This window comes from Sarcophilus harrisii, chromosome 1 (assembly GCF_902635505.1).
Source record: "Sarcophilus harrisii chromosome 1, mSarHar1.11, whole genome shotgun sequence".
NCBI lineage: Eukaryota > Metazoa > Chordata > Mammalia > Dasyuromorphia > Dasyuridae > Sarcophilus > Sarcophilus harrisii.
Window position 1 is genome coordinate 102,162,923 of NC_045426.1, and position 14,238 is coordinate 102,177,160.

Consider the following 14,238-nt stretch of genomic DNA (forward strand, 5'->3'; position numbering starts at 1 on the left):
AGGTTTTAGAGAGAGATTTTAGTGAAGACTATGAATCATCCTAAAACATTAAAAAAAAACTCTCTGGATCTTTACACCTGTTTTCTATTGATCAGAATTCTAGACATTATTATTTTATTCTAGTTAAATATGAAGAAATTCATCACTTGAATTTAATAATACCTGGTCATTTTCTTGGCCAGAGTGACCCATATGGTATCACAATTTCCATTTATAGAGGGAATATTCATATCACTCAACAATAACAAAGGCTCACATCATTCAACATATCTATTAAGTCTTATAGTGAATCTGAGATGAATAATTTCAATATGAACTGGATTTGGGGGCTCTCTCTGTAGCCAATCCAAGCACTTGATTATCCCATCAAGGAATATAATATTTATTGAATACCTCTATGTTGGGTGCTGTGGACATATATAGGAAATGGGCCCTGCCCTTGTGAAAGGTCAATCTCAATGAGGAAACAAAACATAGAAAAGTTAAATGAGACCATAGGATTAAATTTCATATGATAAGTTCCAAATGAATGACATAGATAATAATATCCATAAAATACTACACAAGTAACTTGTTATTATTGCTTCCATGTTTTGTGAATCTGTGATATGGTTGGCTTAGGTGATCCCTACTAAAGAAATATATCATGACCTTTCAGACTTTTATGAATTATTGAGCCCCCCAAAAACTATCACCAGATGATCAGCCTGCTGGTGATGAATTTCTCTCTGTTCAGCTTGACTGAATCTCCATCAACAGAGATAACCATCATTACTGGGGGGGAAGGGGTCACAATAGAAAATGTTGTAGTTTGGTGCACTCTGTCATGTATGTTCTACTAGCATGATCTATAAGAATAGCAAGTATTTATAAGGAGTGTTAAGGTTTGCAAAGCACTTTATACATCTGATGATTTTTAGCCTTGTTGGTAAGATGTTATTATTATTTTCATTTTACAGATGAAGAAACGAAGGTAGACAGGATCAGAGAGCTAGTAAATGTTTAAGGCAGGATTTGAACTTAAAACTTCCCGAATCCAGGTTCAGCGCTCTATCCCCTATGCCAATTTAAGTGCCCAAAGAATAGTGGGTCATTTCTGCTTTATTATAAGACATTAGAATCATTATTAAATATTATTGTTAGTGATGGTACTAGCATTATTAAGAATTTATACAAAGAGAGATGAAGGATTCAAGAACTATTCTGTAGAAGAGGGGAGTCTTGGGATGGGTTTGGAGGAAAGCTTTTGAAGACTTAGAAAGGCATAGAGAGAGCATTTCAGTTATATGGGGGATGATAATGTAAGAGTGTTTCATTTATATAGCTCTCCTCACAACAACCTTATGAAGTAGTTAAGTATTATTCTCATTTTACAGATGAGGAAACTGAGGTTCTGAAAAGTTAAATGACTTACCTTTAATTTCACATCCAGTATGTGTGTGAGGTAGGATTTAAACTCATATCTCTGGGTTGCAGGTCCATTCTTTTCTCCATTATACCACACTGTTTAACAACAGTGATACTAGAAGGACCAGGAGCCGATTAGAGAATGAAGGGTAAACTGCTTAGTGTGGGACAGAGCTTTAGCTGTACTTTTTACCAGCTACACAAGAGTCATTATGAATTTCTTTATGTAATGAGAGCAAAATTTGGAATGTTTAGTTTGAACAGACCTATTGTCTGCTCAATTATCTCTAAGCAGCTCTTATACTACAGGAAGACAAATCAGGCGTTACATTGTTAGATGCTAAAGAAATATATCAAGGGAATTTTTTTTTTCTTTTAACAAGCTTTTGTTCCTTGTTTCTGTTGCTTTTTAGAGAATTTTATTCAAGCACCTTGTTTTGTGGCTATAAAAATAGTACTTTCTGGAACCATTACTGATGCTGGGTTCACTAAATATACTTTGGGGGCAAATATAAAAACACATGTCAGACAATTAACATTTCTAGTCACTTTTTTTTCCTAAACAAGTATTCATATTCTTAACCACTAGGTTAAGTCATCCACATTCTCAGACACCTTCCAATGGGAATAATATAGATACATGCATAGGCATTATATTTTAAAATACATTTAAAAACGTAAACAAGGCATTTAAAGCCTTTAGCATTACTATATTGACTATTATTGGCCTTTCTTTCTATATTTAATTCCTCTTGAGTTCTGTTCATACAGATGTATGATAGGAATTTCCTTCAGTTTCTCATTGAATCAGTCCCATCTCTGAGCTGATGCCATCTGGCATCCAGACCTTATGGTTGCCCTCTGCTTTCTTTCTTTCTTGCCTTTTTTTCTTTAATGGCTCACACCAAAGTTATTTATGGCAACACGTTAAAAGCCCGGGTATCGTGTTAAAGTACAAAAATGTTTTCCCAGCCATGGACCAAAACTGTTAACTAAAGAATCCAACAAGACAACTCAGGATTTTAAAAAATGCAAGATCAAGGAACATGAGACCATGTATCCCTCTTTGTCTTCTGTGGCTTAGATTAAAGATGTTCATCTGGAAAGTCCCAGTGATTTGCTAGAGAGACTGCTCATTAAGCAGTGGGAAAAGAGGGCAACCAATGCAATACAATGAAATAAATTCCTATCAGGTGAAAAGGATCCTCTCTCCCAGCTGCTGCCTTCAGCCAGATTTTGACCATGAGCATGGCTCTGAGCAAGAACCATAATTTAGAAATCAGCAAGATGGTCAAATTCAGAAACAAGAAGAAAGGTAAAAACAGATCCCACAATACCCTGAAGTTAGAAGACCAAGCCATTTGGGCAATCCTGGTGCTTTGACACCGGGGATGGCAGTGATGAAGATGAGTATGAAGAAGAGAAAATGAACCAGGACCTTTCTGGTCTACACATTTTGCTTATGATTTTTGATCCTGGGCATTCATCCTATCTGCTGGGGTCCTTCAAACAGCCAATTCATGGGTAGGTGACATTTGAAGTCAGGTTGATAGAGAAAGGAAAGCAGAGCAGGGGAGAGAGGTATAATAGTTATGAGAATCAAATTGGGGATGGGAATGGAGATATTCTTTTTCCAGAGATATGCTTCATTGACCAGTCATTCCCCAGCACCATTGCTTTGAGGAAGAATCAGCCATTCCCAGCCTCCATTATAGTACTGTGGAACAAAGTGAATTACAAATCTACTTGGAGCAACTGAAAGTTAGGAAGGATCTGACATCCTTGGGTATCCCATTTGTCTTCTTTTCTTTTGCTTGAGAGCCTAGTAGTTCTGGGAAGGAAAAGCTCTATAATTTATAGAAATTTAGGGAACTTGAAATCAAAAGTTCAATTTTTTTGAATATTTGTTATGGTTCTTCCTTTCTATTGTTAAGATATTTAAAGAGATGTGAACCATTGCTATTATTGTTATTTTTGTCATCCCAGTCATTGTATATTTAGCTCATATAGTCACCTCTGCCCTAAACTGTATCATTTGGTAAATTACATCATCAGTGTATTCAATAGTATGTTAGTGGCCTGAAGGAGTCAAGGAAATAAATCATTTCCTTCCTACTCATATTCAAGATCAGGCATATTCAACAAGGCATCTACCTTCTAGGGGGGTAAGTTTCTCTTCAGTAGCAGAAAAAACTCTCTCCTGGGTCCTATTTCAAAATGTTCACTATAGTATTATCTCCAACTCCATATCCTCCAAGCAATTAAACTGTCAAAATTTCTATTTTGTCTACCAGACTTGAAGTGATGTTTATCCCTTTGACCCAATGATGAATTAAAATCAAGCCCTGAAAATAAAAGACTTGTTGACTATTCAATAATTCTTTTATCCATTCCTGATAAGTTTGATCAGTGACTGACCTGAGTTTATAAGGACAAATTATGGTATATATGTCACTGTTCCCCTAACAACTATCAGTTCAAGCTGAATTTTGAGAACTTTAAAATACTTATCATAACTATAACTTCAACTATATATATATATATATAACTAGATATAAAACTATATATACTGTAGATATCTATTTATATATGTGTATATATATATATATATTTGTGTATAATTGATATATCCAGTGTAGCTTTTAAATAACACATTCCAAAACTAATGTGATGTTCTCAGCAGTAAGAGTCAAATTCAGAAGGGCCATAATTTGACCTATTGTTAAAAAAAGATGTTTCTGACAGAGATAATTTTGTTACTTTGTCACTTAATCCATCTCATTCCCCCAAATTAGGGATCTATTAAAACTATACAAAAAAATGGAGGTCTGTGATGGTCTTAATGTTCTGTAGACTCTCTTTTTTTCAGATTTATTTTTAACCAGCATTCTCCTCCTGTTATATAAACTCCTCAATTCTTGCAGATTTGTACACAGTGGAGCTGAAAAACCAAGGCATCAGTTTTTTTTAATATCTCTTTCCTGGAAATATATGTACAGGGAGCTAAAAACAAAACAAAACAAAAAAACAAACCAAAAAACCCCAAAGTATTTTAGTGAATTTTTTGCAAATAGTCTTCAATAGGAGAAATAATGACCATTTGCCTTTTAACACAGCAGGTTTTTAATTTTATTTCTGTTTTCCAGATTTTCTACCACTAATTTACCTGCTTGGCAATAATGATAGTTGAAGATGACAGGCCAGATCATAGCATTTACAACTTAAAGAAACTTTAGAGGCAATGTACCATAATGAAAAACATTGGCTTTGAAATCAGTAATTTGAGTCTGAATCCTAGCTTTTCTACTTAACTACTTGTGTTCCTTGGATTAAATGACTTAATTTCTTTGGGCCTCAGTTTTCCCATTTGTAAAATAAGATAGTTGGAATAGGAGGAAACATAACCCCACAGATCTTTCCCACAGCTGTTCCAACCGAGATCTAAGAAGAACACCAAAAGGAGTAGTGATCAGTGGTAATACAAGAACAAAATTCAGCTCAGACCTGGCCTGAGGCTAAGTATTTGACAAGGAAAAAAAGGATACTGTAGCTCTGTGCATCTGGGTAACCAGGAATAACAAGGGCAAGGAGCTTAGTTAAAGGGAGAACCTTTAAGTTCTATCCCTCAATCTGAAGGGCCTTTCCAGATGGTTGAAGGGGCCTGGGTTCATCAGTAATCTAATAGTTCCAGGGTTGCTGTGAGGATCAAATGAACTCATATTTTTCAAGAACTTACACAGAAATTGGACTCTATATCCTTCTAGCTTTCATTCTAACAAAATTCAGCATCCTAAAATCAGTTAGTTCATTCCTTACTACTTTATTATATAGATGACAAATTCTGAAAGACTGAAATAAGTTGTGTCAAGTCATATAGATAGGAAATATTAAAGAATTAGTATTTGAATGCTGATGAGTCAGTTAGCTTTGGTTTAGATCAGACCATGAACTGCACCTCTTCTTATGGCTGTCTTACAAATTTCTGCTTTACCTTACATTACAAAGTAGGACTTGCAAAGTAGGACAGTTGACAGTGTAACACAGACCCAATATTGGAGAAACAACATAAAGAACACATATACTACCAAAGGCAACTCAACTTTGAACGTGAAAAAAGGTTTTTATAGATCACATTATTCAATTTCTTCTTCTTCTTTTTTAGATACAGAAAGTCAGACCAGTAAATGAAAATAAGGTAAAATAATGAAAAATAAATTTTTCATAAGGGGAAAAGAAAGGTATCTAGAAGTAGTTTAGAGTGGACACTTAAGTGGTAATCCCAATCTGTAATCAGTATAAAGGGATCTATAGAAATTGTCTATATTCACATCAGTTTTCACATTTATTTCAGTATCTCTGCCACATTCACATCCCCATTTATCTCCTCTGTATGTTATTGGGCATAGCAAAATGACAGTATTACATTAAATTCACTGTTTTATGAATGATTTTGAAGGCCTGAAGATTTGTGAATTGGCCAGTAATGTTGACCTTTTATTACAGCTCCATTTTAATATGTGATAATAATAATAGCTACCATTTATATAGTGCTTACTATGAGCCAAGCACTATGTTAAATGCTTTGCAGTTATTATTTCATTTACCTTACAATGATTGATTCCCATCACAATCTTGTGTAATCAGGTTACTAGGGGCAGGTAGATGGCACAGTAGACAAGGTAATGGGCCTGGAGTCAGGAAGACTCATCTCCATTAATTCAAATCTAACTTTAGATACTTACAAGCTCTATGACCATATATCATTTAATCTTGTTTGCCTCAGTTTCCTCATCTGCAAACCACTCTAGTATCTTTGCCAAGAAAACTCCAAAGATGGGGTTACAAAGAGTTGGACGTGATTGAAAACTTATTGAAGCAAAACAAAAAATTAGTTTACTATTTCACATTTTAGTGTTATTGTGATTGTTTCCCCTTTATTTGACACTTAATATGGGTTACAAATGGACTTTCTTATTTATGTATAATTATAATAGGACCTTATATTTGTATAATCTTCATAGTTTCCTCTCAATATCCCTGTGAAATAGGTCACATATTATCTCCATTTAAGAGATGCAGAAAATGAAATTCATAGAATTAAAGTGAGTTGCTCAGGATCACATGACTAATTGGTCAAAGAGACAAGATCTAAACTTATGCCTTCCAATCTTAGTTCTACTAGAGCATTTTCAGAAAAACAACATTGCCTTTTCTCACTATCAATGAGGTAGTAGAATTCCTATTCTGTAATATTTCTGGGAAATACCGTTTACTGCCTCTCTAAAACAATTCTCCAAGGCCAGCTATAATATTAAACAAGAACTAAGATCTGGGATCCTGTGGTTACTTTTTTCTTTCCTTTCAGATATCTCTACATCTAAACATCACCATTCAAACAAAACTATTTGGGAAAGGGAGAGAAACAACTTGCTGACAGCACATCATTTTGTCATTATTCACTGGTGAGCATTAGAATTAGAATTTAGGAAAATATATACTTATTTTATTTAGAAAACTTGTTAAAAGAATCCAGGCTTGCAAAATTATGCTTCTCAAATTAAAATCAATTAAAAATTAAACAAAAATGGTTAGTGTGGAAGTCTGGACCTTTTTTTTTTTTTTTTTAAAATAGGATTTGGTGAACTGAACATATGAAGTACATAAAATGTGGAAACTATATACACTTCATTACAGTGTTCTACAGCTGCCACTTATTTCATTTTGGTATAAAAATAATTATTGTTTTGAGTACAATAGTGTCCATTTCCTTTGCACTGCCCCAGCGCTCCGATTACCATCTATTTCAATTCCGATTAATCATGCCAAGATGGCAATTCTATTAAACTAAGAGTAAAATTTATTAGTCTAATATGTGGCTGTAGTTTCAATGGCTGGAACTATGTGTTTAACTGCTTTGGGGATTTTATTAAGATGAAAGCTAAACATAATGCACCTCAATCAGACTTTTAAGTGGACAAAGCGACTTATAAAATACCCTGAACTAGAGTACACGTAATGTTTCTGCAGGCATTATACTTACACCTTCATTTTGATGGGCATTTTATTGTGGGAAAGATATTTAATTATTAGTGAAAGATGTTTAAATTAATTTCTGCTGTGCTCTGAGGTTACTTAAAATCAGTTAAAACATAATAATAAACTTGATTATGATAGAAGATAATTGATAAAATATAGAATACATAAAAAAGAGCAGAATGGTTGATTTTAGTAAAATAATGCCTTCTGGTTTTAGACAGCCCAAGTCTTTACATAAATATGGAGTAAACTGCTTTGTTTATATGACATCTTCCTCTGTCTTAAATGGGACCTCAGTGTATTAAAACAGTTAATATCTCTCTTAGAAACACACACACACACACACACACACACACACTCACATGGAACAGAATAGGTTGCTTGAACCAGATTCTTGTTGGAGAAAGCCATAAATGTGAACCCTAAAATGATGTTGTTAAAGCTGAATTATAATCTTAAACAAGTTTAACTGCCTTCCCTCTAATGTTGTATGTTGTTACTTGCTTTTCCATAGGAGCAGGGGAGGATGAAGTAAGTTCTTTTAAATTACAGGGCAAAGAATAGAAATAACTGATATCTTTCCTGATGTTGTCTTGAGCCAGAAATGTGACCTACAGGAAGAACTGAGTGACTGAATATAATTTATTTGGTCACTATTTAAATATGTACTTGGATATTACATCTAAGTGTGAACATATAAATATTCCTTTGGGGATTGGGGACTTCCTGAGGGGCAAACTTTCTCTACCAAGGTAGTTTCCAAATCAAAGTCTTATAGAATTATTAATTTAAACTCTTAGAAAATTACCTGTGACCCTAAAAACTTAAGTCAAGTCTTTCTGATCTTAGAGTTAGTTCTTTATACAATATATGTCTTTGGTAACCAGCTTGTTCTTCAACTCAGATGTGTGTAAGACAGCATGGATGCAGTGGATACAGTATTATCCTTGGAGTATCCTGCCTCCAACACATTATTTCTGGGTAGTTATTTAACTTTTGAATATCCCTAGGATACTTTCTTAGACTATAACTTTCATTTGTTTTGCTAGTCTATCTGGTAGAAATTTTCAAACCAGAAAGTTCACAACACTGATGAAATCTTAGGTCCAGACCTATTATAGGGGATATATTATATTAAAGTTTTAAGAAGTTTAAAAATCCATTAAGATTTTTAGAGGGTCCTGTATATCCATCCATCCATTTATCCATCCATCCATCCATCTATTCATCCATCCATCCATATGTTCATAATGTTGTGCCACAGTTCTCTTTTATTGTCCTGACTCAGTTTCCCTAAGTTGTCCTGCCTCAATTTTCCTGAATTGTTCTGCCTCAGCTCCTAATTGTCCTGCAACACCACTTCTCCCTCCTAATCATGATGATCCAGATAAGGAGAAAGACCTTCTATCTTAAGCATCATCAAAATGTTGGGTGCCTCTCCCCATTCTGTAATCCCAGTTATCAGATGTCCCCCATCTCTCCTCCAACCCAGTCAGAACCAGATTGTTAGTCCCATGTTCCTGCTCTCAGCGCTCTGACTCTGCCCCGTCTCGGTCTACCCCTGTATCTGAGTCATGTGTATATACATGTCATTGAGAATTTACATTGTTTGCTGGATTCTTGGAGACCATAGTCTTCAGCCCTGGGACCAAACCATGGATCAACTTTGGTCCCAGTAAATCTCTCCCTTTCAAATAAAATATTAAAAACTCTCTAATCTCTATCTTGCCTCAGTTTCTCCAGTATTACAATAACATAACAGGTATACATTTATGTAAAGTATTTTTGGAGATCTTTTCCCTTTTCATTTTGAAAGTAGAGAATTTATTTTGTGCCTTAGAAAAGTAATTTTCAAAAAGTAGAAGTTCAAGAAAATTTGGAATTGCAAATTTATACTTTACTTTTCAATAGAGAAAAGAAAAAGCTTTCCAAACATTCTTATTACTCCAGGAAAATTGAATCCACAGGGTCATTTAAAACAATGCTTATTTTGAAATACATTTTATATACCAAAGGTGTGATTTATATAGAAATATTTTTAGTAAGGATGCTATTTGTTGATAATGTGCTAACCTTCCCATGTGGAGATCACTTTTCATGCTACCATTGTTAGAGTGAGTACATTGAGTTCCCAATTGTGTTAGTGGATTTACATTGATCCATTTAATGCTTTTGCTTACTTTTCTTTGTGAGATGTCATTGGCCACTATTAAGGAAATGGCTTCTATGAATTCCATGACCTTGGCACAGACCTGTATGTCACTGGTTGAGATTTTTTTTTAAAGTGGATCTGGGATTTTATGTTAAAGAAAAATCCCAGGTAAATAGTTTCTTCTGATTATGTAAATTAGCAGCTATTGTGCAACTTAAAGTTTTGTAGTGTTGCTTGGGGGCAATGAGAGATTTACTTTGCTTCTCCTAGACTTATTTCTATTTTCTAGGTGATCTCTGCAATATGGTATAATGGGATAAGATGCTAGGTTTGGAGTTATAGACACTTGGGTTCAAATCCCAGTTGTAATACTTGTTAGCTCTACAAGCATGGTCAAATTGCCTAACATATGACTCATCTATCTTGGACACATCTACTGAGTAGTAGATGGGTTATGATCTGCATTGGGAGAAGAAAAAAAAAAAAAAAAAGGGAAAATTTCCTGCTCTTAGAAAATGACAGACACTTGATGCATTAACATAGTCTATATAATTTCATTGAGAAATTGGAAGATGGGATGCATTCTCCAGTTTTCTTATCTACAAAATCAAATATCATTATGGAGTAGATGTGGTTCTCTTTTGTTCTGGGACAGCACTTAGGGAGGGAAGAATGGAAACTAGCCCACTTAGGCTGATGAGAGATGATACAATCTCCTTTTCTCTCTCAGGGTAATGTTGAAAAACCTGAGCAAACACAAGTTGTGAAAGAATATTATTGGTATATCTTTGTTTTGGGAACCATAAAGCCATATTTTACCAATCTTAAGATGTTTATATTTAATTTTAAACTTAGAACCTATGAAAGCTGAGACCAGGGAGGCCCTTTCTTTTAATTAAATGGTTTGAAAAGAAAAAAACAATTTGTACTTTCAAAACTTACGAGGGCTCTTCTGACACCACAGCTCCTTCTTCCAGCTCTTGGGCTTGCTTATGCCATGGCAGCTTGGCTTCCACAGGAAGTTTCTCTGAAAAACATATGTACAGACATGAAAAAGATGAGCTGAGAATATACATTTGGGTTCTAAGGGAGTCTGTTTTCTCTCTAAGATTGCCTGTCTTTGTGGGCTGTATGTTTGTAAAAAGAGGCTGATTATGTTAATGATGTGCTTATAATTAAGTTGACTTAATAATTTCCTGATTCTTTTATTTGAATGCAACTCATATCATTAGATTCATACAACTAGGAACAGTTTGTAGAGAAAAAGGCTGTCTGTATTCTAATGTGTAAGGAACATTTTATGCTCTGTGCTGTATATCATACAAAGTTCATTGTTGAGCTAAAGCAATAGAAACATGGGGAAAATTATACCACCAAGATCGGTTCCATATCAAGTTATACAGGAAGGATTATAAGTATCTTCTGAAAATCTTTTATCAATTAATTTCAAATTTTATAAACACACCTATTGAGTGCCTTCTGTATGCTGAAATCAGTGGCAAAGATTCTGGGTGTTAAAAAAGTAAGGCATGTTTTGTTTCTCAAGGAGTTTAAAATTTAACAATGGAGAATTAAAAACTGAACACAAATATTAATAAATCATCCAACTAATTTTTTCCAATCAATGCCAGTGGTGGATGGCTAAGATTCATGGCCTTGCCATTTTCCATACCCATTTTTTGGCGTTATTTTGTTTGCCTTTTTGTATCTTAATAGAAGTGGGATAGTAATTATGCATGAAGAAACTGAATAGATAAAGATTGATAGAATAAATACTTCTGATAACTATATGTTAACCTGAAAATGTCTGAACATATATATGTTATGCAGATATTTACAAATTTCATAAAACCCTTATGCAAATTAATTAATTTTTTTTCTTATGGAAATTCTACAGCAAGCCTTAACCTGTGATTCAGTGAACTTATTTTAAAAATACTTTAATAACTGTACTTCAAAATATTCAGTTCCTTCTATAGTTCTTTATGTTTTATCTTATTCCTTTACAAACATTATTTGAGAAGCAGTTTTAGTCTGATTAGTCTGTTAAAGGAATCTATAACTTCAAGAAGGTTAAGAACTCTTGTTCTATAAGACAGTGAGACAGTGGACTTGAAAGATAAAGTTCTCTAATGTCCTTAGGTATGTATCTGAATCTTCTCCAACGACTCAAAGAGATTTATTTTTGAAAAAAGTTTCTATTGCTGTTTCTAGTGCCTGTCATGTAGGAGACCAGAAACTAAGCCTTTTCTATCTATACACTTAAAGGATGTGTAGAACTGACTTTCTGTACATAAGCTTGTACTAACTCTTGCTAATGGCTGATATACATCTTAAGACATAGAGAAGCAAACAAAAACAAACCTTAGTAATGTTAGTGCTACTGGTGGCTATTTATATTAACATGTAGGTTTATATGACAGGGGAAAAGAAACCCTTTTATTAATTAAAAAAAATCTCTTTCTTGGGATTATCACCTCTGAGTCTGAGTAGCCATTTTTTTTTCTTTCATTCTTGAAAAAAGAACAATACTACTTTATAAAAATTAGCACAAAAAATAAGAATTTACAATATGACTGGTATAGTTTAACGTTTCTCACAGTATAACTCCTTTTTGCTAAATATGGTTTGTATTGTTAATTTATTTTAAAACTCAAAAATTTAATTGGTTATTTTGTGCTTTTTTTTAAATGGGAAAAAATCTGGTAATTTGAATATACAACATCTTGATTTAAATATCTGATTATATGCTGCAATTTTCAGCAATGACATTTGCAAGATGAAATTAAGGTAATGCATAAATAAAAGAACCATGTAACACTGGATAACAGATGGACAGTCCAAATGCTACAGTGTTATTTACAAAATGTTAAAAGATGTGGGAGAAGATTGTGGGTTCATGGCTAGGTTGTGATCTGTACTTGATGGAGGGAATATCTCCAATGAGGGGATTATGCCTTCATGAAAGTATTTTACTCATACAGGTACCATTTGCAAAACATCCTGGAAGTTAGAAAATGAGCCATAATCAATCATTTGCTTTGTCCTACCACTTCTCCCACATTAGTCAAGCAATTTAGAATATATTTCTTAGCCTTCACAAAAATGGTTGCCAAGATTCCTATTCTGACATATTTATTGGTGCCATTTATGAGTGAATATGTTTTTATAACTCAAGCCAGAGAAGCTCTATCACCATTTTATAACATATAATTACAAAGATGAAAGAAATATGCCCATATTCATACACACGCACACACTCTAGAATTATATGGCATTTTAATGATGTTTAGCAAGCCAGATCTTTCTACTTAACTGTGAAAACCTAGATTTCATTCTGAGATAGTTAACCACAAACTACTTTTCATTCTTTGAAGTGGCTTGCTAAAGAGAGAACTAACAAATATATTGCTATTTTAAATTAAAGATATCATCATTTGCTCTTTATACATGTACACTGTTTAGTTCTTTTAAAATTAAAGCCAGTGAATAATGTTGAGCTGCTCAAGCCAGTGAGATATATCTCTACATAAAGAAGTTTTACTATCATTCTAAAAATTCCCAGCAAGAAAAATCAAAATTAAAGAGGACTATTTTAGGTAAAGACTTGGGTCTTAAATCATTTGTAATGACATTTACTTTTGCTCAAGACATCATAGCTTGTGATAAGGAAAATAATTAATTGACTGACAATGTAGAGATAAATAAACTTAAAAAACATTTTAAAATTATGTTGTAAGAGTCAATTTCTTTTAAAAAAGAACTTATCTCATGTCTAGTAAGTGAGTTTTTGAAATATATATGTATAAGTAAAAATGAATGAAATGCCATACACATTTAGTTATCATGTTCTGGGAAAATGAGTCAGTGTGTACATGGAAGGGTCCTATGCTCTCTAGCTGCCAGATTTCCAGGGAGGGGAAAGACTCCGAAAGTAATGTTGCTGAGTTGGTGAAAGATTCAATAACTAAAACTCTTTCAGAACAAAGCATTCTGCAAGAACATTATAGTAGACTGACCTATTATAACTAGGGAGGAGTAAGGGTTGGGGAGGAAGAATCCTGTTCCTTCTAGACCTTCTATTCTGTGTTTAACTTTAGTGTGGAAGAGAGGATGATGCCCTGGTCTGGTCTATTGGCAAGTGCTGCTGCCTTCCCACCCTTATAGCTGAAATCTCTGTACTTCTTTGTTCTAGCTGATAACAATAAATAGTACACTCATTTCTAAACATGATAAAATAAAATGATTGAGATTGTTTCTCCTGTTTGCCTCCTACTGTCTTTTAAAATTCTGCTTTATGTGTGAAAATGTTTGATTTTATGTCTTTTTTGCTTAGAATAATTTTTTTTAAAATTGAGATGCCAGTGAGATTTTTATAAAGTTAAATCAAACTATTTATAATTTCTAGTAAAAAAAAAATGTTTCATTTACGTCTTGACTGAGATGTTGACATTTTGATTATATAAATGTTCAAAATAGTTTTAACATAAGAACATACACTTGATATGTTTAAAATTGCACATTAAAATAGACAGATTTATATTTTGACAGTGAGACATATTTAAGCTGATCTATTTTAAAAATGGATCTTAAATAGATATATCCCATGATATTTTTCAACAAAGGCATTCAGAAAGCTTTAT

At 33.5% G+C, this 14,238-nt stretch overlaps 1 protein-coding gene across 2 annotated transcripts in view; it reads right to left on the reverse strand.

Moving 5' to 3' along the window:
• ADAMTSL1 (ADAMTS like 1) overlaps positions 1-14,238 on the reverse strand; it is a 1,023,200-nt gene that overhangs the window by 167,567 nt on the left and 841,395 nt on the right. For both annotated transcript variants that reach the window (XM_031961469.1, XM_023497962.2), the window contains one exon: positions 10,538-10,622. In XM_031961469.1, coding sequence (XP_031817329.1) covers positions 10,538-10,622 — 85 coding nt within the window. The remainder of the gene's footprint in view (positions 1-10,537; positions 10,623-14,238) is intronic.